Source organism: Echiichthys vipera (assembly GCF_963691815.1).
Source record: "Echiichthys vipera genome assembly, chromosome: 9".
Classification (NCBI taxonomy): domain Eukaryota; kingdom Metazoa; phylum Chordata; class Actinopteri; order Perciformes; family Trachinidae; genus Echiichthys; species Echiichthys vipera.
This window is the reverse complement of record NC_139834.1, coordinates 12,308,258-12,333,660: the sequence shown is the minus strand read 5'-3', so window position 1 is coordinate 12,333,660 and position 25,403 is coordinate 12,308,258. Positions and strand designations below refer to the sequence as shown.

General features: G+C 40.8%; 3 protein-coding genes across 6 annotated transcripts; 1 reads left to right on the top strand and 2 right to left on the bottom strand.

Annotated features, from left to right (window-relative positions):
- Positions 1 to 836: 836 nt before the first annotated feature.
- Positions 837 to 5,917, bottom strand: LOC310951444 (haloacid dehalogenase-like hydrolase domain-containing 5; the record flags this gene model as incomplete). The annotated part of the gene is given in 11 exon segments (XM_083919662.1): positions 837 to 1,974; positions 2,903 to 3,091; positions 3,221 to 3,395; positions 3,493 to 3,526; positions 3,634 to 3,727; positions 3,818 to 3,930; positions 4,038 to 4,241; positions 5,554 to 5,686; positions 5,792 to 5,861; positions 5,864 to 5,890; positions 5,893 to 5,917. Coding segments are annotated over 11 exon segments (1,461 nt in total). The 3' UTR covers positions 837 to 1,577.
- A 706-nt stretch (positions 5,918 to 6,623) lies between these two features.
- cnbpa (CCHC-type zinc finger, nucleic acid binding protein a) lies at positions 6,624 to 11,092 on the bottom strand. Of its 3 annotated transcripts, none has more exons than XM_083920402.1 (5): positions 10,962 to 11,092; positions 8,510 to 8,630; positions 8,194 to 8,259; positions 7,783 to 7,981; positions 6,624 to 7,616 (listed from the first exon to the last, which is right to left on the bottom strand). In XM_083920402.1, exons 2-5 carry the CDS (start codon positions 8,625 to 8,627, stop codon positions 7,499 to 7,501), a joined length of 501 nt encoding a protein of 166 aa, XP_083776528.1. In that variant the 5' UTR covers positions 8,628 to 8,630; positions 10,962 to 11,092; the 3' UTR covers positions 6,624 to 7,498. The 3 variants fall into 3 exon arrangements, with proteins under 3 accessions (XP_083776528.1, XP_083776530.1, XP_083776529.1); XM_083920404.1 differs by having other exon boundaries at positions 6,624 to 7,571; XM_083920403.1 differs by having other exon boundaries at positions 8,516 to 8,630.
- Positions 11,093 to 13,403: 2,311 nt separating this feature from the next.
- raf1a (Raf-1 proto-oncogene, serine/threonine kinase a) lies at positions 13,404 to 24,530 on the top strand. Of its 2 annotated transcripts, XM_083920308.1 has the most exons (18): positions 13,404 to 13,850; positions 15,617 to 15,843; positions 15,941 to 16,053; positions 16,175 to 16,277; positions 16,362 to 16,519; positions 17,041 to 17,130; positions 19,109 to 19,262; positions 19,718 to 19,837; positions 20,002 to 20,026; positions 20,421 to 20,536; positions 20,699 to 20,816; positions 20,981 to 21,065; positions 21,233 to 21,409; positions 21,498 to 21,544; positions 21,670 to 21,788; positions 21,925 to 22,056; positions 23,104 to 23,238; positions 23,335 to 24,530. In XM_083920308.1, exons 2-18 carry the CDS (start codon positions 15,643 to 15,645, stop codon positions 23,473 to 23,475), a joined length of 2,034 nt encoding a protein of 677 aa, XP_083776434.1. In that variant the 5' UTR covers positions 13,404 to 13,850; positions 15,617 to 15,642; the 3' UTR covers positions 23,476 to 24,530. The 2 variants fall into 2 exon arrangements, with proteins under 2 accessions (XP_083776434.1, XP_083776435.1); XM_083920309.1 differs by lacking the exon at positions 19,718 to 19,837.
- The last annotated feature ends 873 nt before the right edge of the window (positions 24,531 to 25,403 follow it).

The window sequence follows — 25,403 nt, the reverse complement described above, 5'->3', positions numbered from 1 at the left end:
GCTCATTTAGGAATGAAATGTACCATATAAATGCATGATCAATAATCAAAGTCAAAAGTAGGGATGCACATATACCAATATCTGATATCGAGCTGATATTCTGATTCAGATAGCTGTATCGGTTATTAGTGACAATGTGACCGTTCTTTTCAATTCAGTCTTTTTTTTTAAATAATAAATAATTCTGTATATTTATATCTATGTTTTCCTTTGTTAAATTTTGTTTTACAACAGCAATGTTAAAGTCAAGCCTGGTGTTGCCTCACACATCCCAGCCACTTCTGCTGTGAGACATAAGGCTTATTGATCGGTAAAGTACTCTGGCCAGGTATCAAATCTGAAAATGTTAGATCAGCTGATCCCTAGTGCACCGTATGCTATATTTTAGTGTTTTTGGTTAAAGCCAAAGATGAAATGTTCTCATTACAGATACACTATAATTAAAACATAAATCACATTTTGAGTTGAATAATCAATAATAGTATTGGAAATGACATCCAGATACTCATCAATCGATGCATCCTAGATATTTTTCTTACAGCGTGTCTGTCAGTCCTACACAACTCTCACAAGAAGACTGAGCTACTTGAGCATTTAAAAGCATAAAACAATCTACACTATGATGTCTGTTACAGGTGCCTAATTTGAATGGTCAATAGCTTGGCCATCTCTGATAAGTTTTTTAATCATTAATGAAAAAAACGCAGACAGTTAGCAGAGACATGTGTAACTTTTCCTTATAATTTCTTGCGTTACTGTATTTACAGTACAATGAGTGAAATATTACAAATGAATGTAAAATACTGAAAATATGGCGCAGTAAAAGTTTTTGACTGGCATTGTACTTGTACCTAAATAAATGTCTAGATAGCTTTTGCGTCTAGAATTAAAAATTTTAAAGCATAAACATGAATTTCAACATTATAATAAACAGGTTATGGCAGGATACATTTAACAAAGATGAAAGTCTCTGATCTGTGCAAATACTGGTCAAGGCTCTCACAACTAGACTTACAGACAGTACTATCAGAGGATGATACATCACATCAAACTGTTGTTTTTACAGTACAAGTATTTCTCTCATGTTCATGCATAGATTATTTTCCAGGATAAATGAATAAACAAATGACAAAAAAATGCAATAATAAAAAGTCATCTTAAGAATAAAGGTCAACTGTTATCTGAATATGCTTCTTAAAAACACTGGTAAATTCTTGTAATAAATATAGGATGATTTCAGGATTATCTAAAACATTACTACCATCTAAAAAATACTTAGTAGGGTCAAATAAGGCCATTCCTGAAATCTTCCTTAATGAAAACAGGTAATTAAAGACGATCACAAAAAACAATATAAAAGAGCGGTTGACAGTTACAGTTACATGATTATTTTTCTCTTATATTTTTCTCAATGTTGAAAGACCCATATTTTGTCAATGCCCTGTCAGTTGGTAAAACAATGTCCACAGTGTTAGGTTCATACAGGCTTGTGCATTAAGTGGTATACCAAGATTAATGCATCCACCTTCCCTCTCTCCTAGGACCGCCATGATCACACAAAACCTGTTGGCTCAACTCTACTGAGGCACAAACTTCTCCTGCTCAAAGATGCGCTCAACAGCTTCAGCCACATCCTGAACCATGTGGTCCGGCTCCACCAGTGCAGGGTCAAACCTGAAGTCCCGATGCCCGTGGAACACAGTCTCTTTGATGCAGTGACTTGCATCAGACGGCACCTCTACGTTGGGGTTGTAGACCCCTGTGCAGACTAGGACAGACTTACAGGAAGTGGCAGAGGGCAGTGCTAGCTCGCTCTCCCAGAGATTGTCGTTCTCCTCCTCTTGGGGCACTGCAGTGGTGGATCCTGTGGCGGAGACCATCTTAGCAACAGCTTTGGGGTTCTTTCTAGCAACTCTCTCCTCCAGGTAGCGGTTGTATAGATTGGCGCCATAGATGTCAGTCATAAGGTTATCCCTAAGAGTGCAGAAGGGAAGAACTTACTCAGGCAGCATGCATAAGGTGGCCTGTGTGCAAGAATGTGTTTATTTTAAGGCTGGGAGATGATTCAAATTTTATTTTCAATTACAGTTTTGGTTTCCAGCGATTATGAAAACAAGATAATCTAGATAAAACGATTACCAAAATCGAGCAGCCCTTACCAGCATTTGCCATGTTGGCCTAAGTTACTTTTATTCAGTTTTAAATTGTAGTTGAACATTTATTTTCATTTAGTTCTGCACCATGACGGAGGGCCAGCCTTTAATTTCCTTGGACGTAGTTACTGACTGGAATATGTTGAATATAGTTTACCAAAAGGTTTTCAGTAAGCTGTGGCAGTGCACTAACATAGTTGACCTGATTTGTATGTTTTCATTTATTTATTAGATATTATTTGTTTGAACTTTATCCTTATTATTTCTTTTCATTTTTCAGTTGAATTATTCAATAACGTCTACTATTAAAAAAAGGTCGATACATTTATGAACTTCTAGTTTGAATAATCATGTTAAATGATCGTGATCTCAATACTGACCAAAATAATCATGATTATGATTTTCCCCCATAATAAAGCAGCAACAATTCGGATAAAAAGTGAAACTTCTGAAAATTCTGAAAAGAAGATTTGATGTGTTCACTAGCTTGCATGCAGGCGGTTGAAAGGGGGGACTTTTCTCACCAGATTATTGAGCAAAGCCTCAGTCTAAAAAAACTGGTAAATAAAAGTCAGAAGAGGTAAACTGAGTTTTAGTAAGCAGTTCTTGTTCCTGCTCTCCACCTTGTGTCATTATTTACATGTGCATTGTCATCAGATTCTGACCATAGTGGTCTTTTTGCTTCAGTGGTTTACTTCATATCCTGTGAACTACATTTGCTATACTTAAAAGAAAAGTTGCTGACTTACCCTATAGCATAAAGGGAAGTGACAGGAAATTCCCATTGCCTCTGCATGGCCTGGCTTCTGATGAGGTACTCTGCAAAGTGGTAGGTCAGCTCACTGGGTTTTCCCATGAGCGCCTCATACTTCAGGTCTTTACCTGTTATCTTCTTATAGATGTTCTCTAGGCAGACAAGAAATGTCCCATGGCCAAACCTGAGACACGTGAGATCACAGAAGACAAAGGGATATATTTACATTTGGTAACTTCTAAGACTGTGCTTTAGTTGCTGATGTCAATGAATTGAATCCTTCTTTTACATCTTCTCTCACAGCACTGTTTACCGTGGAGAATGTGCCTCAGCCATCCACATTAGGTCCATGTTGCAAGCCAGCAGGGGGAGATGAGGCATCGTTTGGGTTTGATGGACATTGCTGAGGTTACCTTTGGTCATCAAAACGTCAATTATCAGCTGGAGATTGGTCTCCCATCGAATTGGCTCCCCGAACAGAATCACCGCTGTATGTGGATTGCAAAGAGTAACATAACATTTCTGCAATATGAATTATATCTAATCTGTCGAGGCTGACAGCTGATAAAAGATACACATTCTCACCTTCAACTTTAGGAAGGTTGCCAACAGGATTGGACTGTAAGGAAACAAGAGAAACTAAATGTGTGCGGTTGTGTATAACTTAAGAACGGTGTGATGTTTCTATTATGAACACCTAATTTCTGCACCAGATTAATATCTCACCGGCAGTTTGGGTCTCCTGTTGTGATCCACCATGTCCAGCAATGGGAATGATTCTCTCAGCATATCAACACTGATAACATTCTGAAAGCCCAGGCTGAAGACAGAGTGTTAAGGACAAATTAAGGATATCATGCAAATCGAATTGAAATGAATCGCAAACAGAAGACACAACAAAGAAAGATACTTTTTAGCGATTTCCAGGACTGGTCCCTGTCCTGACACCAGCACACACTTGTCATGAAACTTCTTAAACATCCTCAGGGGACTGTGGGACATGATGACTTGATCTTGTGTAATCTGGAAGTAGATTAAGTGTTAGGAGAGGTTAATAGCAGAGGTGACTCAATACACCAGATAATTGTTTTTAAAAAGTTACATAGATCAGTTATGATTGATTAACTCACAGGTACTCCCAGGATGTGAGAAAGCTGGTCTGCTTTTGTTTGTCTGAGGCAGTTCCCTGCATTTGTGACAAAAACAACTGGCACCACAAATTGTCCCTGAGAGTCGATCAACTTCTCAAACGCCTTTTTTGCAGCAGGGATTGGCATTCTTCCCCGGACAAGCACACCGTCAATGTCAAACAACAGCCCAAATCTGGGCTGTGGCTGTAGAAAAGAATGACGGAAAAAAGGTCAATCAGCCAAACTGCAGGCAAGGACAATGTGGATAAAAGGAGGTTGACTGATAGTCGCCATGCCTGGTCAATATGATTAAAATCAGGGGGCAATGGTGATTGATTAAAGGTCCCATATTGTAAAAAGTGAGTTCCAATGTGTTTTTTTTTAAAATACAAAACAGGTCAAGGTGCTTTATAATCTGTGCTTGAACAAGCTGTTAGGACTACCGTACAGTTGTGATGTCACGACTATAGACCTTTTCAAAGTTGTAAAAGGTCTATGTACTTTCAACTGAATTCCATTGCTAGGCAACAGCCTTGGTCCTTGTTAACTTCCAGTCAGCTGATGTCATTCCCATACACTGCAACAGGAATCCGACTTGGACACAGAATGTTTATGTTGACATCTTTGAAAAGGTCTGTAGCTAGAAAGTGCTGCTACAGCGCTGTTCCAGTCTTTCCCCGGCTGCAATGATGATGCAGAGATGAGGACCGCACAGATGCTGAAGACTCATAAACCCTGACCAATCAGAGCAGACTCTGCCTTTTCTGGAGGGGGCTACAACGAAGACTTTCAGACAGTGTGATAAAAAAAATGTGTGTTTAGAACATTAAAGCATTTAAACATGTTAGGTAGAAACCCCAAATACAAGTATAAACCTGAAAATATGCACAATATGGGACCTTTAATGTAACCAGAAAAGGAAACATGAGCAAACATGGGAATGTGTATCCCTGCACAAAAACCAAAGGCTCCTTTTCTACAGTTATTGAAGTTAGACGACTTAAATTGGCTTATTAGTATTTATGTATAATGTCTGTGAATACTGTTTATGCACATCACAGTTTATTTGTAATAACATATAAGGGACAGGTCAGACTCTAGAGCATAACATCTTATAGGCCTTTATTATTTTGGACAGCACACAGGGCATTCCTATGGTGACACAGGAGCAGGCTACATAGGGGGTTACATTGTAAGCATATAATCTCAAATCTATCCAAACACACATGTAAGAGGTTTTTTCTCTCAATGTTTTGGGGTTACTGGGGCTGAAAAAAACAATCAGGGAACACGGTGTAACTGCGATTGTAAAGCTACATCTGCTGTTTATCGCTGATGTCAGATCGGTCCATCCCTGCCAGCGCGGCCACATCTGATGACAAAGTTGCATGCAGCATTGAATGCAACGTCGATTTGACTAACAAAAAAAAGGATATGAAACAACTACAAAGTATCGCCTGGACAACAACGCAGTGTCTGCCTGAACCCGAGGGGAAACCAACAGCTCGAACCGTACCTTGCTAGACTGAGTTCCGCAAAACCCGCACCGAGAACCGACAATCCCAGCATTTCGTCTGGCTTGACGGTTACTCAGGGTGCACAGGCCCCGGTAAAAGGGCAGGAGTCCCCTCATCTCCTTTTGTTTATCACTGGGTTTAAGAGAAAACAAAAATAGAAATCAAAACGCCGCGGCATGAAGCGAGAGCCGGCTCGGTCCGGCCGCGCTGGCTGATCGGCTTGTTTTTTCCTTTTTTTCCTCGGAGGTTTCTATTTGACTGGGCGAGACGCGATGACGACACGAGGAGTAGGAGGGTCTCCTGCTGCATCTCTACCGGAAGGAGCTGCATCTGCACTGCACTCACTGCAACCCCCGCTGCCATTTTAGACACCGAGGTGGAGCTTTTCCATTTCTTGCGCGCACACAAGCGCCTCGAGGAATCACGGCAAAAGGGCTGCTGAAATAGCTCATGATCACCATCACCCGACCAGAGCCACGTTTTTTTATCAGTATAATCTTCTATGAGCACATTAACACGGTGGTTGTATATATTTAGTACCCGTGGGGGCGGCGCAACATGGATACAGCTGAAGCAAAGACATTTAAATCTCCATTTGGCGTCACAGCGACTGCAGCGGTGTGTCCTCACGTAGCCTACCACATGTGCCTCAGGGCCTACATTTGCTGCAGAGAAGCAGTAGGAATTTGACAGGGAAATCTGAGCCACTGACGACACCAGAGCCCCCTTCAGTTTTTACCCGACATGCTCTGTAAATGAAAGCTCCTTTTTTGAACAGAAAAGAGTGGTTGCACTCATGTAATGGATGTATATAGTTTAGGTCAAATGTGGTTTATATATAGGGATCTTATTCTGCAGATGTACAGTGCAAAAAGACAAGACACATGCAGCACAAAATATTTGTGGGCCAAAAAAAGGCGACTTTGTTTACGGTTTGACCTACAGATCAAGCTGTGTCTCTAGCGGATGACGTTGCATTCGTGGACTAAGCAGTCAGCCTTTACAGAAAACTCAGAGAATTAAACAAACTTCTGTAAACATTTTTTTAAGAATGAAACCAGACAACAGATCCTCCCCGTGCTCCTCCAGCTTTATTGATAGTTTAAAATTACATTTCTATTTTCTAGGACTTCAGTTGCACTTTCCTTCCGACTTAAAAACTGAGTACAAGCAAATGGTATTTATACAGTAGTCTAAGTGATATTGTACAAAAATAACATTTTGATTTCTGTGAAAACATTTTTCATTCCCAAATAACTCCTAATTCTGCTGTTCTGACAACTGTTCTTGATGTTAAATTTTGCCAAGGTAAAAAATAATAATAATTCCAAAGCCATTTTGAAAAAGGAACAATCTACCTTGGACTACCAAGTGATATTTAAATTGTAAACAGATTTCTATAAAAGAACGTGTTTCTTTTAATACCTCCAAAAAAATTTATATCGTAGCAATATAACATGTAGTTTGTTATCGCCCACTTAGCTGCTTGTAGGGCTGAAATGCATCATGTTATGAACTGTTTCCATGTCATACTCTCTTGGCCAACGCATATCCCACTAAAACAAACCAAAATAACCATACATGGATGTTTGGTTTCCATTAACTCCCTTCTTCTAACTCATTACTGAGGCTCTCTTCCCCAAGCTCAGAGGTCCTATAGATTCCCATATGTTTAGTCCCATTTATTCATCTCTGATCACCAGTGGCTTGGAAAGGGGGGTTCTTTAACAAAGCATTATACATAACACCGCTACCAAACTAAAACATTTTTGTATTGAATGCAGAAAGATATTTTTTCACCCCTTTCATTGTATTACATGTCGAGAGGCTCACTGGCCTGGGACTAGCCTCCGTTAGCCAACCTTTGGCCAGTGAAGAGGATTCAGAGAAAATAATACAACCAACCATCAATCTGAAAAAAGGAGGGGCAACAGAGGGCACTGATTATGCGCTGCCTTCAATGGTGCAATCTTTTGCCAGGTGGCCTGCCTTTCCACAGTTGTAGCAGTTAGTCTCACTGGATTTACCGCAATGCACAGCAACATGGCCGATATCGCCACACCTAGAGGTGAAAACAAGTTAGTGACTTAATTAAGAGACAATCAAAAGCTTGCTTTAAAGTGAACATAAGAAAATCAAAACAGGCACATAAAAAGCCTATAGTTATGTTATGAAGAGAGGAAAGAGATTAAAAACAAAAAAAAAAACAGGGCTACAAGTCAACTCACCTGTAACATTTCACCTTATCGCAAAGTTTCTGGATGTGGCCAAACCCACCACACGAGTAGCACTTCTGCTCGTTGGCATGATCACAGTCACGGGCCATGTGGCCAGCTTTGCCGCAAGTGTAGCACAGCTGCTCCCTCTCTTTTTTGGGCTCCTTGCAGTCCCGGGAAATGTGGCCACTCCTGTGGCAGTTGTAGCACGCTGAACAGAAAAATAAATAAATTTGGTTCTCAAACATGTATTACTATCTTTCTTTTTAAAGACTTGTAAATAAGCATTTAAGCTTGTAGATACTTTATTGTTATGTGTATTATGGCAGTTAAAATATAATTACGTAATTCTTGTGTACGAAAACACCACTTCACATCAACTAACTAAAACTGAAATGGAAGAATTAGAACTGCAATTCACACCATCCTCAGTTTGGTCACAGTCCCTGGCCATGTGTCCTTGGTCTCCACACCGATAACAGAACAGCTCTGGAATGACAGACACATTAGTATGCAATGATGAAAGAAGACATGGTTTTTATTTATGGCTGTAACTCCCCAAGAGTTTCTCTTCAAATGAATATGTTTATTGGGAATGTGTAAGATCCGTCTGTAAACCCACACTACTGCTACAAGTGAATAACATATGTAAAGTGTAGTTAAAAAAAAAAGAAACATGCAAGTCAGGTTATTAGAATAATTATTCTATAGTGGGTGTGGCCTGAATAGTAGATAGTACCCTTGCCTCGTCCCCGACCCCTGCCGCCGCCGCGTCCTCCGCGTGCACTGGGGCAATGCTTGACCCAGTGCCCAGACCGGCCACATCCAAAACACTCGCTGCTGCTGCTCATTTCCATTTCCTAAACATAAAAACACAGGGGGATCAGTAAACAAAATGCAGTTTGAAATTGAATCTTTACAGGCACTATTGAACTCACACACACTGTTTACACTGGGAGCATTTTAACTGTGATTTTTTTTTCAGCCGTCCATCTTACCAGGCTTTTACAACAAACAAACAAAAGGAGGGAAATTCTTCTTATGTAGATATTATCTCACCATGCTCCATTGTGATTTCCCACTAGGTCATCTTTAATATATTACCCATATATGCGTCTGTATGTTATAATCATACCTGTTACAGGCAATAATTAGGAGGATGTAGATGCCAGTTTATGTTTTCATTTTATAAATCCTGGCTCAGATTACTCACAGAACATGGCCTCTTGTCCAACAATTAAGCTGCTTAGTATTCTGTTAAGGCATTAGCACATTACCCTTGTCACTGGTAGCTAAATTGGTTTCGACTACTTAAAAAGACTTACTGACACAATGCACTTTAGCTCTACGACACACATATTTAACAATTCTGCATGTGTGGTGTATAAGCCTGTTGATCAATAAATTTGACATTTTATACCAACTAAACGGTAAATGGACAGCTGTTTCGAATGATGGGATATTTTAGTGGTGCAGCCAGTGTACACAGGGTGTCATCATTGGGTTGACATGTCATTAAGAATGACCTGATCATGGACATAATTACATAACCATGCTTATGGCAGAGTTGTCAGAATCAATACAAACTATTTGGAGATGTCAGATTGCAATGATTTCAAGACAATTCTTCACATCTGAGTGACAGATAACAGTGCACAACTCACACAGGAGTCAGTCTAGCATTATGACTACCAGGAGGGGATCTAATCTACGATCAAACAAAGGGGTTCAATTTTTCAGGTGCGGTGTCCATCATAATTGGCCATCAGACTACAAACTAACTATTAATCTAACTTACACGTTTCCTCAATGGAATCATGTTGTTCCATAGGACAAACTTCTGTTTGCTGATGGTGCTAAAGACATCAAGTCGGGAAGAATGTAAGTTAATGAGTAATCAAGCTCTTAAGTTACCCAGAAAAAAATGTAGAATAACAAAGTTAGGCAGTTGGATTTAATCAACCTTTCCATAACTTTGTTGCTTCTAGTTCTTTTGTGAAATGTTTGCACAACCCCTACTACCTTACCTTTTGCACATTCTGCACAACTTTAACTGTTAAATTGTACATACTGGGTTATATATGCTACAGGACATCTGTTCATGTTAATTAATGGTGATTTTGCTATTTATGTTCTTGACTACAGTCCTTTGCTTATTGTTTTTTATCTCTAATAATTGTGTGCATTGAACACTAAGGCAAAGTTCTCGTGTGTGAAAACGTACTTGTCAATAAAACCCTTTCTGATTCTGATCATGATGGTTACCCACATGCACGCCGGGGCCTCAATTTATGGCTTACATAATACCGTGTCACTAAATAGTTGATGAAGTAATGTTTTTCCAGTAGCCACGTAAATGCTCGTTTCAACTGGAGTAACATGCAGCTGAGTTTTAAAGCCCAACATGGTGTTACAGTAACTTACACGCCACCGACTACCAACCGTACTACAGAAATGGCCATGAAAGCATGCCGTGGGCTGTGTGCTAAGTTGGAAAGCTAGCTCCAGAGGGCAGCCCCTCCATCACATCGTGTTTTGATGAGCATCTATCTGCTAAATGAATAAGTCCGAGAACCATTGAGAATTTTACTATAACTCGAATCTATCTAGACAATAATTTACAGAACATGTAGCCCACGTAAGTAAAGCCGGGCAGCGTGATTCCGGGGCTGAAAGAGAATCAAATGCCAAAGGTTGAAGCTACGCTAACGTTGGCCTAGTCACGTTGATTTTCCTGCGTACTCGCGAGACACTGGTGCTGCTCGCTGCTGCTGGCTAGCACATGTTAGCACCACCAGCCTCACGATCACGACCAAGAAAGCACGCTTCAGTCGACGATCGGCCTCCTTTTTCAAGTAAGAATGGGTCCGTCCGACGCTAATGTTTGATAAACGCGTACCGTGCACGGTTTCTGACGGGTAATCAGGTGAATATACCGTAAAAACAAAATTTCCCGCGCAGGAGCGCACACACAGCAAAGTCGTTGTGACGGGCTAACGCTAGCAGGCCGGACCGAGAACCCGATGCACCGTTAGAAAAGACTAAACCAAAACCAGCGCGATTTTACGAAAGAAAACTGACCAAACATCCAATTTTCAACTATTGTCACTTTAAAGACGGTATCGTTTCAATGTGTGCAGATATTTAATACATATTGATGAAATGGATCTGAGTGCTGTTTTATTGCTTACCTCGCTGGCTACCTAGCTCTGTCAGTGTTTACGCCTCCTTCTTTGCGCTACATGCGGTGTGATGATCGGGAGTTCCTGAATTGTCATTCACAGTGTCCTGTAAAAACCTGTGCAATCATTGGTCACATTCTCTGCCAGCAACCAATCAAACGAAATTATATTTGGACACCGCCTCTAAGAATCGGCCAATCATAGTCGAATGATGCTGCCTTTTCCCTAAATCGACTGGCCTTATTTCCCCCCGTTTCTTGACCAACATTGGGGAGTGTTTGGGACCTACTGACATCATTATACTAATACTACAACTGGTATTACTGCAACGACTACAAATGGCAATAGTATTGATAAAATTAATTAACAATAATCCAAAATTTAAGAAAATTATATATGAGAGCCACAGAATAAATATAATATAAATGAAAATATTTGCACCCTGTTCACATTTTAACAGGAAATGATTTCATGTGATCATATACTATGTGTTACGTTTGTAAAGTGATACATATACAGTTTTTTATTTATTTTATTTTATTAATTAAGTCAATGGCAGTACCTTTAGACAGAAGTCAGAAGTAGAATGAGCTCTATACAGACATGTCTGTATCTGTCTCTCAGGCAAAATCAGGCAAATGAAAATGTTTGTGTAAACTGTAAGTTAAAAAAAGTGAATGTGCAGTGAGAAACAGACTAAAGTGCATTGTGACTCTGAGCAATCAAGCAGCATCACATATTTTCTAGAATTATTATTGAATTATAAGGCCCAAATCACTGATGATGAGAACAGTAAACCATTCTTGCTCTTCTTAAAATACCTGAAATGACCGTGTATAGGCAACTTTGTGAATGTCCTAAAGTTAAACTAACTAGAAAAAAAAATCTGTAATTGGAATGAGAGTGTAAATAGGCTGGAGATAGTCTATAATTAGAACCAACTAACAATGGGGTGTTTTTGTGTTTCACACTATTATAACCCTGATGAACTGTCGATGCATCCTGACTGCATCATATTTTGAAGACAAGTGAACTAATAGAGACAACAATCTATGGGAGCTGCAAGCTTCTCAGCTAACTGGCCTGAGTGCTCAGTCAGATCAATAAGTGGGAAAGATGCGTTCAGCTCAGTCTTAAGGTGGCTTTCTCTGTAAAGCTCTGAGATAGCCATTATTATTTCCCCTGGTCCTTATTCTACAGCTCTCGAACTTTCAAACAAATCAGGGAAAATACCACAACCTGTGGTGCACGATCATTAAATTAATTAAAAGATGAATCACTATATTATCCCAGGCTAACTGAAATACAGTGGTGCAGTTGTATATGGGGTGGAGTACCTTAAAAACGCTCCACAATGACAGAGCCCTGCCCTCATCTTCACAGAAACAGTATTTGGCATTTCTGCTATTTGTTAGATGGAGATCTGTTAGAATTTTAAGAAAAGTCAACTAAATTAAATTAGATAGGTAGAATGAAATTAATTCAAACATAACAGGGGGTTTGAGATTTAGATTTCTTGCATTGCTTGCTGCTTTATGGGAACAATGTATGCTGAAACCATCAAGACATTCTGACCGGGATGTTGAAGCTCTTTTATTCTTAGACGGTGTCTGCTCCAGCGTGCTGAAAGGACCTATGAGCCATATGTAATTTGGGGACGTCTGGGAGCAGGGTGCTACAGAGATGGTGAACACATGGTGAGTGTACAGAGGGTTATGGCTTCACAATTGTACTGTTTCAGGGCCAGGGTCTGGAAAAGAATAAGCTGTGTTATTGGCTAACAAAAACTTGTCGTCTAGTCTGTTGATGTTTCAAATCCATGAACTAAAAAATGATGCATTTCTGTCAGTTGAGAAAAAAAATCTTCACCCTTAATAGTCCTTTTATCTGTAGCCTACACGCCACACTACAAGTTGACTTTTGACTGTCTTTTTGACCAGATGTGTAAAATACAGTATAACATGACTGTCATTTATGTCAGGAAGGCTCCACAATGATTTCCAAATGCTGCACTGTCCCCAAATCTCCAGATGATGGCGCACCGGGAGTTCATAATGGAATAGCCTACTCCTTTACTCCAAACCGGTAGTGGGCCCATTTTTTGCTTTTCAAAACATACTGTTGCAACTCAAATTTAAACGAATGCACTTTAAAAAAAAAAAAAAAAAGTTTCATATGCATTAACCATTGCAAAAAAGTAACCAGTATGAGCACATTGACGACCTAGCGGCTATGACTTTAAATATGCGGTAGTCTTATATGTATAATATGGCCATATATATACATATATATATATATAAGACCCAACAATTTTTAAACATTTACAGCTCAATTTTTAATAAGGAAAAACAACGGTTTCACCAAAGTGGGAGGGATTAAAACTGTGCTATAGTTGCGCAGTGTGAGTGATGCTTGCAACTCTTGTTATTATGACTGCAAGGTCCTGTTTCAATCACTGGCGTCAGACGGACGCACGACACCAACTCCGAACCTTTCCACCTTCTCCCCGAACAACGTCAATATTGATTGGAAAGCGAGGCCAGCACCGATCAACTTTAAGGGAGTTTTAATTTGAAAGTGCTTCACGGGATTTAAGGAATATCCCTCGTCGTGTCACTTTGAGGGTCCGACGGATTTTTTTTTTTCCGCATTTACCGACTAGGAGATAAAACTTTGACTCTATTACATTTGGTGGCTCGCAAAAGAGACCCGCCTATGACCTTCACGTCTTACATTTTTGCTACATTTACCGGATCCACGATTATTTGTAACAATTTCAGCCTCTTCCTCCAACTTCGACTTTTCCCTTTTCTTTGAATGCGTTGCAAATATGATGATGTCACCGACGCCACTTTTTCCTGAAGTTATGGCGGAGCTCAACTTTTCTAACTTCTCTTGGTAAGCACACACAGGCTAACTGGCTCTTGAGCGTCGCTACCCGTTTGAATTGTGCTTGAAATGTTAAATACAACCGTTAAACTGGTTCTCCACGAGGCGAACGAGCTCGACATGCATCGTTTGAACGAGTAACATTTGAATGGAGGGCTTGAATAGAGCTGTGCAGTGAAAGTTAAACGGTAGAGTTCGCCTCTTGAGGGCCTACGGGCAATCTCACAGTAATAACTGGATCTACGGGGCCTGATTGAACACACACACACGTAGCTACCAATCGCTTCTGTAGCTGTGTAAGCGCGCACGCATTTCAGTAGTATGCTTATTTTACAACTTCTTTGTCGGAAGTTGGATTTAACTGGACCTCCATTCGAGGCATTGGAAAGTCAGGTTAGCCTCTGTACACAACTCCCCCCAAATATGCTAAACCTGCTGACATCGTCCTCACCTACATGTATCACTGTGAAGACTTTGAGTCAAGCCCCTGTGGATGCAACCGTTTGTTTTGTGGATTTGTAAAGCTGAGCTGTTACGTAGATCAGATGTTAGCAGGACTTTTTGTCATTTTGTCTGTTGATATACCCCCTTTTTCTGGATGGATCACAGCACTTGTTTTGAACACAATTCCTGCAGCGTGGTGGGGAGGGTGGAAGGCTCCCAATCTTCTTCCAAGTTCCTGCTCCTCTGTGCTATTGACACACTAACCACTAACTGCAGTAATCATCTCTTCAGTGTCGCAACTTTGTATGGGATACAACAGGGATAATTAGGAGTGTTGCAGAGTGAAAGTATACAGACCAAATGGCTATATATACGATATATGTATACATATATCTATTTTTGTATTTATTTATTTACATTTCTCTGCAGATTTAGATTGTCTCCCAGTATTTATATAGCACCTCAACTTGCTTTATAATAAAAAAAGACATTGAAATCTCACTTTTTACAAGACGGAACCTTTAATCAGATGTGTAAAAACTCTGGTCAAGCTGCTGAGTTTTAGTTGTCTGTTGCCTGACAATGCAGAAAAAAGTCTGTTGAAAGAATATACTGTCAAAAAACTCTGTTGAAAGCATATACTGTAAATAACACGACTGACCTCTGTGGTGGCCTGAGATTCTCCTGGTCTGAGCAAATTCACTCTTTTGTGTGCATTGCTCTGCTACTCCCCGCCCAAACAAAGAGACGAGGACAATTGCTAGTTTTATGCCAAAGAAAGCATGTGGTATTCTTAAAACTAGTATGCTAGTGTGATGTAGGGTTGTACAGTTGAGCCCAAAGTTTAATAAGCACCTAGGATCACTAAATAGGTCAGAACGTGCATGTTCTCTTTACTTTTCCTGTCACACTTGCTACTAACATTCTGACATACCTCTGAAATGGCCCTAATCATCAGGATGGGTTGCACTTTGTTTAGAGATTATATCAAACAAGTTCTCGATGCCATAACCCAAACCTGCTTTGTTTTTCTTGTCTGCTTTCACCATTAGAATCCGTTGTGACTTACTATAGCTACTTTTTCATTGGGGAAAAAAATTGATAAAAATGTAAAGCCATTCTTCAAAACTACAAGGCTGAGTGTCTTGACACTCCAACGATAGATTTTGGTCAGATAAGGTATACGACTGTAAAAATCAGTTATACTTGTGTATATATAGTCTTACGAAGAAGAATGAGAACTAACATATTATTGATGAAGTAGTCAATTTTCGATGTTAGTTTTCAAGCATGTGGACTGCTAATACTATTTTGTCTTCTTCTTTTTTCAGACCATTGAGTGTACTTGGCTTTACTAATGGAGCACCTCCAGGGAGCGTGGAAGACCCTGAGCAACGGCTTCGGAATGAAGGACTCCCCGTTTGAGGGCCCGTGCCTTTCCCCGACCATGGTCCAGGGCTTTTCCTGCCAGCGTCGCTCCTCAGATGACAGCAAGATGCCCGACTCCAAGACAAGCAGCACTATCCGTGTCTACCTCCCGAACCAGCAGCGCACTGTCGTGAGTTGATTTGTCCTGCATTGGTACCTAAAGGAATATTGAGCTGCTTACATGCTGGCATGCAAGAGAAAAATGAATACTCTATTTGTTCCTTTAGGTAAACGTGCGACCAGGTATGACTCTGTACACTTGCCTGATTAAAGCATTAAAGGTGCGAGGGCTGCAGCCTCAGTGCTGCGCTGTCTTCAGGCTGCATCCGGGACAGAGGAGGTGAGCTCAAGACTCTCGCAGGGTTGAGAGATAAGAGATTGTATAAATCACATTCTTACCTGATGCGTTTATTTTTGCTTAGCTTGATATTCCTTAATGCATCATTTCATTTTTGTAACAGTAAAAAATTCCGGATGGATTGGAACACTGACTCCACCTCTCTGATTGGTGAAGAGCTACTGGTGGAGGTTCTAGATCACGTTCCCTTGACGACACATAATTTTGTGAGTACCAGAAGCATTTACAACACACTCGAGTCACTGCACGGTGTCACTGCTAAAGAAATGTATTTTCTCTCTCATTTTCAGGTTCGGAAAACATATCTGAAACTAGCGTTCTGTGATATTTGCCAGAAGTTTCTTTTGAATGGTTTCCGTTGCCAAACATGCGGCTACAAATTCCATGAGCATTGTAGCACCAAAGTGCCCACTATGTGTGTGGATTGGAGCAATATCAGACAACTCCTGTAAGTGTCTTCACCTTGAAATGGGGGCATAATGTAAACACACCATCAGTGCATTCTGTGACAATACTTTTTGAACATTACATCATGGATAATTCATTTTAGAAATCCAAATGACAGATATACTTGCCATTGTAAAGCCATTCTCTGTATGGAAGCTTATAATTTAATTAGATTTCCAAATCAAATCTGAGGTTGAATTCAGAGTGCATCAGAAATTGTTTTGTTGAAATAAAATAGGGAGAGCATGTTCTGCTGATATTACAGTTCTCCTGATTAGGTCTAAGCTCTTATATATGGATTTGCAAACTCACACAGAGTTTATCAGGTGTTATTTTGCATGCAGTCTGTAGGACAGACACTAATCACTGAAAGATCCATGTCATTGACAGTGAAGGGATAAGCCCTTTCACCTCACAACCATTGTAGTCGTTAAAGTCAGCTGTTGTTTGAATAAGTGCTCATACGTTCTTACACGCTGTTGGCTACCAGAGATTCACCCCCTATCGCTCTCGTATTTTCAGGTTGTGTCCAACACCTGGTGAAAGCGGTGCCCCGTCACTGCCACCGCTGACATCCCGGCGAATGAGAGAATCCTTAACACGGTTTCCAAGGTGAGGCAAAGTTTGAATGTTTGATCAATCAATAAACCATTCCCCTAGTGTTTTTTTATTATTATAAGAGTCCTACTGAACCTACAGTAGTTGTTGCCCTCAATTTTCAATTATTGACACATGTAGAAAAAGGGCTACATTTTGGCAACGGAGCATAAAAATGCATACATAAGACGCAAATGATATCGAAATGCATTTGCTAAATTTAGCCTTCCCTTTCGCGAGCAGAGGAAAGAAGATGCTTCTTTTTCCGACGAGCCCTAAGGAGTTTTCTTGTTAACAAACAAAAGTTATGTTTACATTCAGTGTCACTCACCAAAGCGCATTATGTGTATCCTTGAGCTCTTACAAAACAAATGCATCCAATACGTTTCCTTCCTCATGAAGTTTTTTTAGTAGTAGTTTTTTAGTATTTCAAATCCAACATTGTTTACATCCATGTTAACATGTGACACTGTTCTCCTTTCCTGTCTTGCCTGGTGCATTGCTGCATATACAGCATGTCACAACAGCAGGAACTTGTATCGCATCACGCCTGCACATCCTTGTGCACATTTGATAAACAAAACGGGACCCTCTCATTGAAAAACTTAGCTTTGTAACCACAAGAGCTCAAAAAATTATCGACTGCAAACTGCTGGCAAAGAGGAAAGAAGAAGAAAATGTTTTAATTAAATTTAGTTTTAGTTCTTGCGGGTCAGTGGGTAATATTGGGGTATCGGATGGCAGGTTTGGGCGGGCCATGATCCTTGTCATTTTCTGTTATTTGTCATGCTTGACTGCAAAACAGAAAAAGAACCAGAGTCTGATTTGAATTAAATCCTATTTTTTCTGACGTCCTCAGCTTTATGGGGGCTTACCAGTCCAAGTGCTGATGTAACGAGAGGCGTGAAAAGAGCCTGTTGTTTCAGCAGCACTTAAAATGGTTAAAGGCACTCCGAGCTGCCAAATTAGCGCTCACAAAGTATCAAGTTGTTCCATGCAGAGTGATCTCAAACACTCTTTTGAAACATAGTCCTGTATTGTCAGAAGGAGGATTGTTCTCAAGGAGTGCACTCCATGGTCATAAGTATGGTTTAAATGATCTCTGTTTACATACGTCATTCAGCTCCCACTGTCCTCATTTTAAACAGCAGCACAATACAGTACACAACCATATAAAAACAGTAAGGGGGCTGTTGTGTGTATTTTGGATATTTTATTAGATGTTGTGTTTGTAGAAGTGAACATCTCAAGTCAGACTAACATTTGAATTGTTTGCAGATTAACATGTTTGGGTGGTGAGCTTTGTACTCTTCAGCTGAGCCAATACTGATCTTGGCAAACACCGAGAGCAAAATACCTCACCAGTGTCAAGTTAGCCAAAAATGGGATTTGGGGAAAGCCACAATATAATTAACCAATAACTACTATACTTCATCACAGTGCTATTCCTCAGTTTTACTTTGTTTTTTAGACGTGTTCCGATACTATTTTTTTCCCTTTGCGATACCAGAACCAACGAGTACCCATCCATATTAACTGTGATATGATTTCTGTCATTGTTGGTAATCTGGCTCAGGTTGAATCCTTTGCAAAACATGAACAAATGCATACAGAGGATGAATGACTTGGAACTTTCTTTTATTATCTTGTTTGATAGTCAGTCATAACGGGAAAAGAACACGAATAAACCGCTTTAAGTAGATTTTTGGGGGCCTAACTTATGTGGTATCAGATCAGTACGTAGACTGGCGTAACCACAAATGCCAGCATTTTAGGCATTTCCGATACTGTTATCGGAACAACTCCAGTTTTTTTTTCTGCTTCTGCACCAACCACACCCTCTGCAGTCAAATTTGAAAGAAGTCACAGAATCCAGTGTTTGCTTTTCTGTCAAATGTCAGTGCTGTGTGTCATTTTAGGGCAGTGATACAAGATGCAGACAAACAATAGCTGCTCTTTCGTAATATTTCATTCTTGTTCACCATCATCACAGCTCAGCCCACCGATATTCCACCCCTCATGCCTTCAACTACACCACGCCTTACACACCCACAGGCGGCTGGCTTTCCCAGAGGCAGCGCTCCACTTCCACGCCCAACGTCCACATGGTTAGCACTACCCTGCCTGTAGACAGCAGCATGATTGAGGTAACTACACACCACCCCCTTGGGTACTCCTGTAGGTTCAAGCCACTCTTAAAATATCTCCTGCCTGAGAGGGATCTTGTCCTCCTACTTACATCTCAGGCATTCCAACTATCTCCTTTCTACCTCTTATCTACTTCTGCGTTATGTAATCCACCTGGACAGGGTTGAGCCTGTTGTGTAATTCCCCTGATGACATCTTATTTTAGCGATTTTTAAAATGTGCCACACTTTACTTCCCTCTGTTCACTTCTAGTTTCTGCTTTTTCACTGCCTGTGTTCTTACATAAACAGCTCACTAGTTTTGCATGCTTTGTAGAATATTTTCTCTATATTCTGTCCAGGTAGTAACCTGGGCATCACTCTGCATCATCAGTCCTTCCTTACTTTCCTTTACTGTTTCCCTTTTCCTCCTGTCCTCACTGGTCTGTTGTATTGTGTACCCTGCTGGGGAGTAGCTAGACTGCCTGAATACCTCCCCCAGCTCCTGGTGCCATAGATTCTGGCTGAAGAGGAAAGTAGGTATTGTGCACTTCTCCCAGTCTTTTGTTGAGGCCTCATCCCAGAGTCCAGAAAAGGTTAGAAAGCAGAGCGTCTGTGTGTGGTCTCAATGGCATGCATTGCAAACCAGGCTATCTCCATTCACATCTTAGTACTGAAGTCAAACCATGAGTGACTGCACAGCATGTGGATTACTGTATGAACACGCTGACTGAACTTTGTCTTTTTCTTTTCTCTCTAGGATGCAATGCGCGATCATGACTCGGGTAAGTGCTCGCTTTGCTGTTGTGTACTGTTGTGCTGATCACACTGCCTCTCCTCACCAGAAATCTCCCCTTTTTGATGGAAAATGCATTAATTTAAAACATAGGTGTTCACATTCAAACTTTTCTTTGTGAATTGACAAAGTCAAAAGTTGTGTCCCACATTGTTCAATATTCACCTTATAGTCAACTCTATAGCATGCTTGCCCTTTTCTAATGTCAGATGGAGACAATTATTTTATTCCATTGAATGTCATCCTAAAAAGTTGTCCAATGTGACACACTATACAATCCTCTACATAAAATTCTTTGTACAGTGAGTAGTAAATGATTTTGGACAAAGCTAAAGTCTTCCATCCTAAAATGCTTCGTTCTCCATCTCTGTGTATTCCTGAAGCGGGGAGTTCCCCCAGCCAGAGCCCTACAGGCTGGTCTCAGCCCCCGTCCAAAGCCCCTGCACCTGCCCAGCGAGAGAGGGTCCCGTCCTTCAACACTCAGGAGAAAAATAAAATTGTAAGTTCTGTTCTTGTATTGTATGCAAGGGCGGTTTTACTTGGAAGTAACAGGCTTGTATTTTGTGTATAAATATTAAATATTTTCAGACCAGTTAGGCAATCTACCCTTCAATATATGTTTTCCACATCAGTTACACCTTCTTGATTTCTGTTGATCCAGAGGCCTCGGGACAAACGGGACTCTAGTTACTACTGGGAGATCGAGGCCAGTGAGGTGTACCTGAACTCCCGCATTGGTTCAGGCTCATTTGGAACTGTGTACAAAGGGAAATGGCATGGTAGGAATGCATTTCAGATGGGGCAGGGCACATTCAGGTGTAACCACTTGCACGTTCACATATTCATTCTACACCTAACACTTTCAAATGACACATAAATTGGTATATAAAATGATCAGTGTATCTGTATCATTACAGTTTCAGCACTGAGTGTTTTGTTGCAGGTGATGTAGCAGTGAAGATTTTAAAGGTGACTGACCCCACACCAGAGCAGTTTCAGGCTTTCAGAAATGAAGTGGCAGTCCTGAGGTAAGAACTGACATGAATACAGTGTTTTATTGTTTTTTATTAAGGTGGGGTTTTCAGGTGTTTTGAAAGTTGAACATTTTCGAATTCTTGGTGAATCATCTTCATTGCAAACTTTTATCTTATCTTCGTCTTGGTGATTTCCTCTTCCCCTTTGCCGCTGGTCGCAGGAAAACACGACATGTCAACATCCTGTTGTTCATGGGCTACATGACGAAGGACAACCTGGCCATTGTGACCCAGTGGTGTGAAGGCAGCAGCCTCTACAAACACATTCACGTCCTGGAGACAAACTTCAAGATAATCCAGCTCATAGACATCGCCAGGCAGACGGCTCAAGGCATGGAGTAAGTCCTAACCAACAGAGTTTTCCTGATAAATGAAATTAAAAGGAAACAAGATGTCATCTAATTATTTATTTTTTCAAATCTTTAGCTACCTGCATGCGAAGAACATCATTCATCGTGACATGAAGTCCAACAGTATCCTTTCTATTGGCTGTCTCAGTGTGCACTTTGCGAAAGATGAATGCATTGTAATCCTCACACTGGTCAGGATCTGTGTTTCCTCAGTGTGCTTTAGCTGTGTTTCCTTGACAGCAGTGTAGACATCTTCTTGCATGAGGGGCTGACGGTGAAAATTGGGGACTTTGGTCTGGCAACAGTGAAGGCCAGATGGAGCGGCTCACATCAGGTGGAACAGCCCTCGGGATCCATTCTCTGGATGGTCAGTTACACAGCTGTGATTTTTAATCAAACAAATTAGACATCCATATTGAGACACTTTGACACAATAAATGGATAAAATGTAAGCAGAAAATATCATCTCTGTTGTGTTTATTTTTTTGTCTGCATGTCCACAGGCTCCTGAGGTTATCCGGATGCAGGATAACAACCCCTACAGCTTTCAGTCTGATGTCTATTCCTATGGAATTGTTCTCTTTGAGCTCATGACGGGAGAGCTCCCATACTCCCTGATAGCAACTAGAGATCAGGTAAAGTGCCATCATTTACACATGTTAAACTGTATGTTCGGTGACAACAATTAAGTGATACAGCGGTGCATGTAGGAGACATTAAAGGGATGGTTTGGAAAACGAGTCCCGCCGCCAGACATGAAAAACATGGAGTCTTTTTACGTCACATAACACAGAGGTTGCGAGTCTACTGCTGCCTAGATTGGTTCGTTAGTTTGACTTTGGTGAACTGACAAAACTAACAAACAAACTAACACTCAAAGCCGTGGTAGACCAGCTACTCCTGTGTTTTGTGATGTAGAATTACTGTTTTTGAGTCTGGTGGCTTTAACAAGAGCATAGCTTACTGCTTCACTTTTTCCCACAAAAACTTAAACAGGGCTGTTTGACGACAAGGTAAAGTGACGCTATGATGAGACTCTTAAGTTGGGTTGGGTTGCAAGTTTTTGCTACCTTGTTAGATCTGGTCACATGTCTATAACCTACAGTCAGACAAGTGTCTAAGCTGTAGCCCTCGCCTGGCATAAGGCCCACCATGGAACAGAGGCGGGCATCCTGGAGCCACTGGCCTAATTTTAGACCTCGTAACACAACCCTGTTCGTGTGTGAGAAGAGGTTTGCATGGGTGCGCATATGTGTGTGTGTGTGTGTGTGTGTGTGTGTGTGTCTGTGGTTTTTTGTCCTCCCGCAGACCTCGGGGCCACGTCTTGGATAGTGTCTCCCTGTTCAGTTCGGTTTACTGTGTCTGTATTCAAAATAGGCTCAGTACAAAGTGTGCCAATAAGTACTGTTCTGATCCAGTGCTTAACTGGCAAGCACATACCGTACTCTTCATCGATTTATCTCTGCAGCATCATGCATTCATGCATTCACAATAGCTGCAGAGTTTCGGATGCTTGTCAACTTCGGCTCACTGGCTCTAAAATATCTTTTAGATGGACTGCACTTTTAGGTTTCTTTACTGCTGCACTGACTTGGATTAATAGTTCTCTCCTCTATACTATTTTTAAATGTGATCAATGCTCCCCACAATCCCCCAGTATCATCTGCTGTCTCCCCTCTCAGATTATCTTCATGGTGGGAAGAGGCTATTTGTCCCCAGACCTCAGTAAGCTCTACAAGAACTGCCCCAAAGCCATGAAAAGGTTGGTGGCAGACTGCATCAAGAAGTCCAAGGACGAAAGGCCGCTCTTTCCGCAGGTGAAGTACTGTTTGAGTGTAGACTTCAAGATGTAAGAGGATGGTTTTATTTAATTAATCCTTCATATTTTTTCTCTTTTATGCATCTCTCTTTAGATATTGTCCTCCATTGAGCTTCTCCAGCATGCCCTACCTAAGATAAACCGCAGTGCCTCAGAACCGTCCCTGCACAGAGCCTCTCACACTGAGGATATCAATGCCTGTACTCTGACCTCCACCAGACTGCCTGTTTTTTAGAGGTTCAGGCAGCACCGCCCCCCTCCTCCTCTCCTTACACCTTCTATCCTCCGTCTCTTTTGAAATATCCAAAATAGTCCAAATACTCAGCACACTTAAATTCTCTACATACAGATGTAAATGTAGACCTAAAAATGTACACAATCACGCATAAACCCATGCTAATCAATAGAATATGTAAGGAAAAGGGGAGAGAGGGGTGCATCTGAGATTCACTATGGAAGGGAGTGATGTTAGATTGCAGCCGGATGTACACATGAAGAGGCTGGCATATGGTGGTGGTGCCTTGCTTATAACTGCATGTATTAAGAAGTATGCAGAGGCTCCACGGTGGCAATGCATTCGGTAAAATTGTAAAAACATGCACGCACACCTACCTAAGACAGCGATAAATGGAAGGAACTGAAGGAAGCTCAAGAGGAAAACGGACGTGTCTCTCTTGAATTGGGTTCTGTGATGTGAAGCACACCCTTCTATCTGGCTGCCCTGGTTTCTGATGAAGAGGACCTTTTTTAGAACTTATCTGCCTTAAGAGGAAACAAAGCCTGGACTAAGATCCTGCACAATACACCTCCTCTCGTTATCACAAACAAAGCCGTTGGATGTAGTCCATTTAGTTGCACAGTAGTAGTTGATTTTGCATTGTCTTAAACGATAATGGCGTAGATATGGGATGTTGTTGTCTTTTTTTTTTTTTTTCCTTCTTTTAATTGTCTTTATTTTTGGGGTTGTTTTGGTGGACTTATAGCCTGTCAGACAGCGAGCATGAGTGATGACGGATACATTCAATTTGCACATTTTAGCAAAGCAATGGTTATGTTTAAAGGTCATAACTCTGAGTAAACTGATCTGTAGATATCCACACATTCTTATCAGTCCTCACCATGGGTATGCTATCATGAGCTGGACATTTGGCGGTTGTCTTAAATGTTTAAAATGATTTGGAAACTAATTTGTATTTGTTGTCTTTGATGTCTCTTTCAGGAGGTTAAATGTTTTATTGTGTACTTGGTGAGAAAGTTGTCTATTCAATATTTTAATAAAATTAAGTTAAATTCCTATGCCAAAAAAATGTTTTGTTATATTATTTGCTTATTAAGGAAAAACATTGCATAGTCAACCTGCTGTATGTTATATTGTTCATGCTGACCAATTGAGCTTCATTTTAAAGTAACGGAAGCAGGTGAGGTGGGCAGTTGACATCAGATTATACTGCCTCTTCTCTTGTTCACTGATGCGGTAAAATCCCACACATGTGCAAGACTTTGTGGCAGGGTGAAATGTTTGCTGTAGCAGTGGCAACGTGGTGTAACCTCACAGGGGATTCAGTCCAGACACGCCACCAAGGGATGCTTCTATTGGCTGTTGCCACTGTGCACTGCATAGCCACTGGCATGCTCAGTGGAACAACAATCATTCAGCAAGGGAGGGACATGTGGTGGAAAAAGGACTGTTTGATATTTTGTTTTAGTGTAAACATCCAACGTGTAGGTCCTGCTGGGCAGAACCACTTGACTTGGTTCAGTCCCAGGTGTAAATTTATAGTAAATATGGGGATGTTTGCTGTGATCTAAATATGGAAATAAGTGTTTAATTTGAATTTGAATTGAAGCCCAGGGCAAAAAACATGATGGCAGCTTTTTTTGAGTTCTTTATCTTATTTGAATCACATGTCTCAAAAATCCCTGTCGCAGGGTAAAATAGACCTGATGTCATCAAAAGTGGAGCCACGCAATAAAAGCAAAGCCATCGGCTGACCACTGGTCGTCTATTTTTACAACAGTTTTGCTATATCTGTTTATCTGTTCTATTTCTGCATTCTGACAAGCCACACAGGCTGGCCAAAATGAAACCAACAGAGCCCAAACGGCTTACACCCCTGACCTACAATAGCTCCATCTGGTGGGTGTTCCTCCATGTGTGTCAGC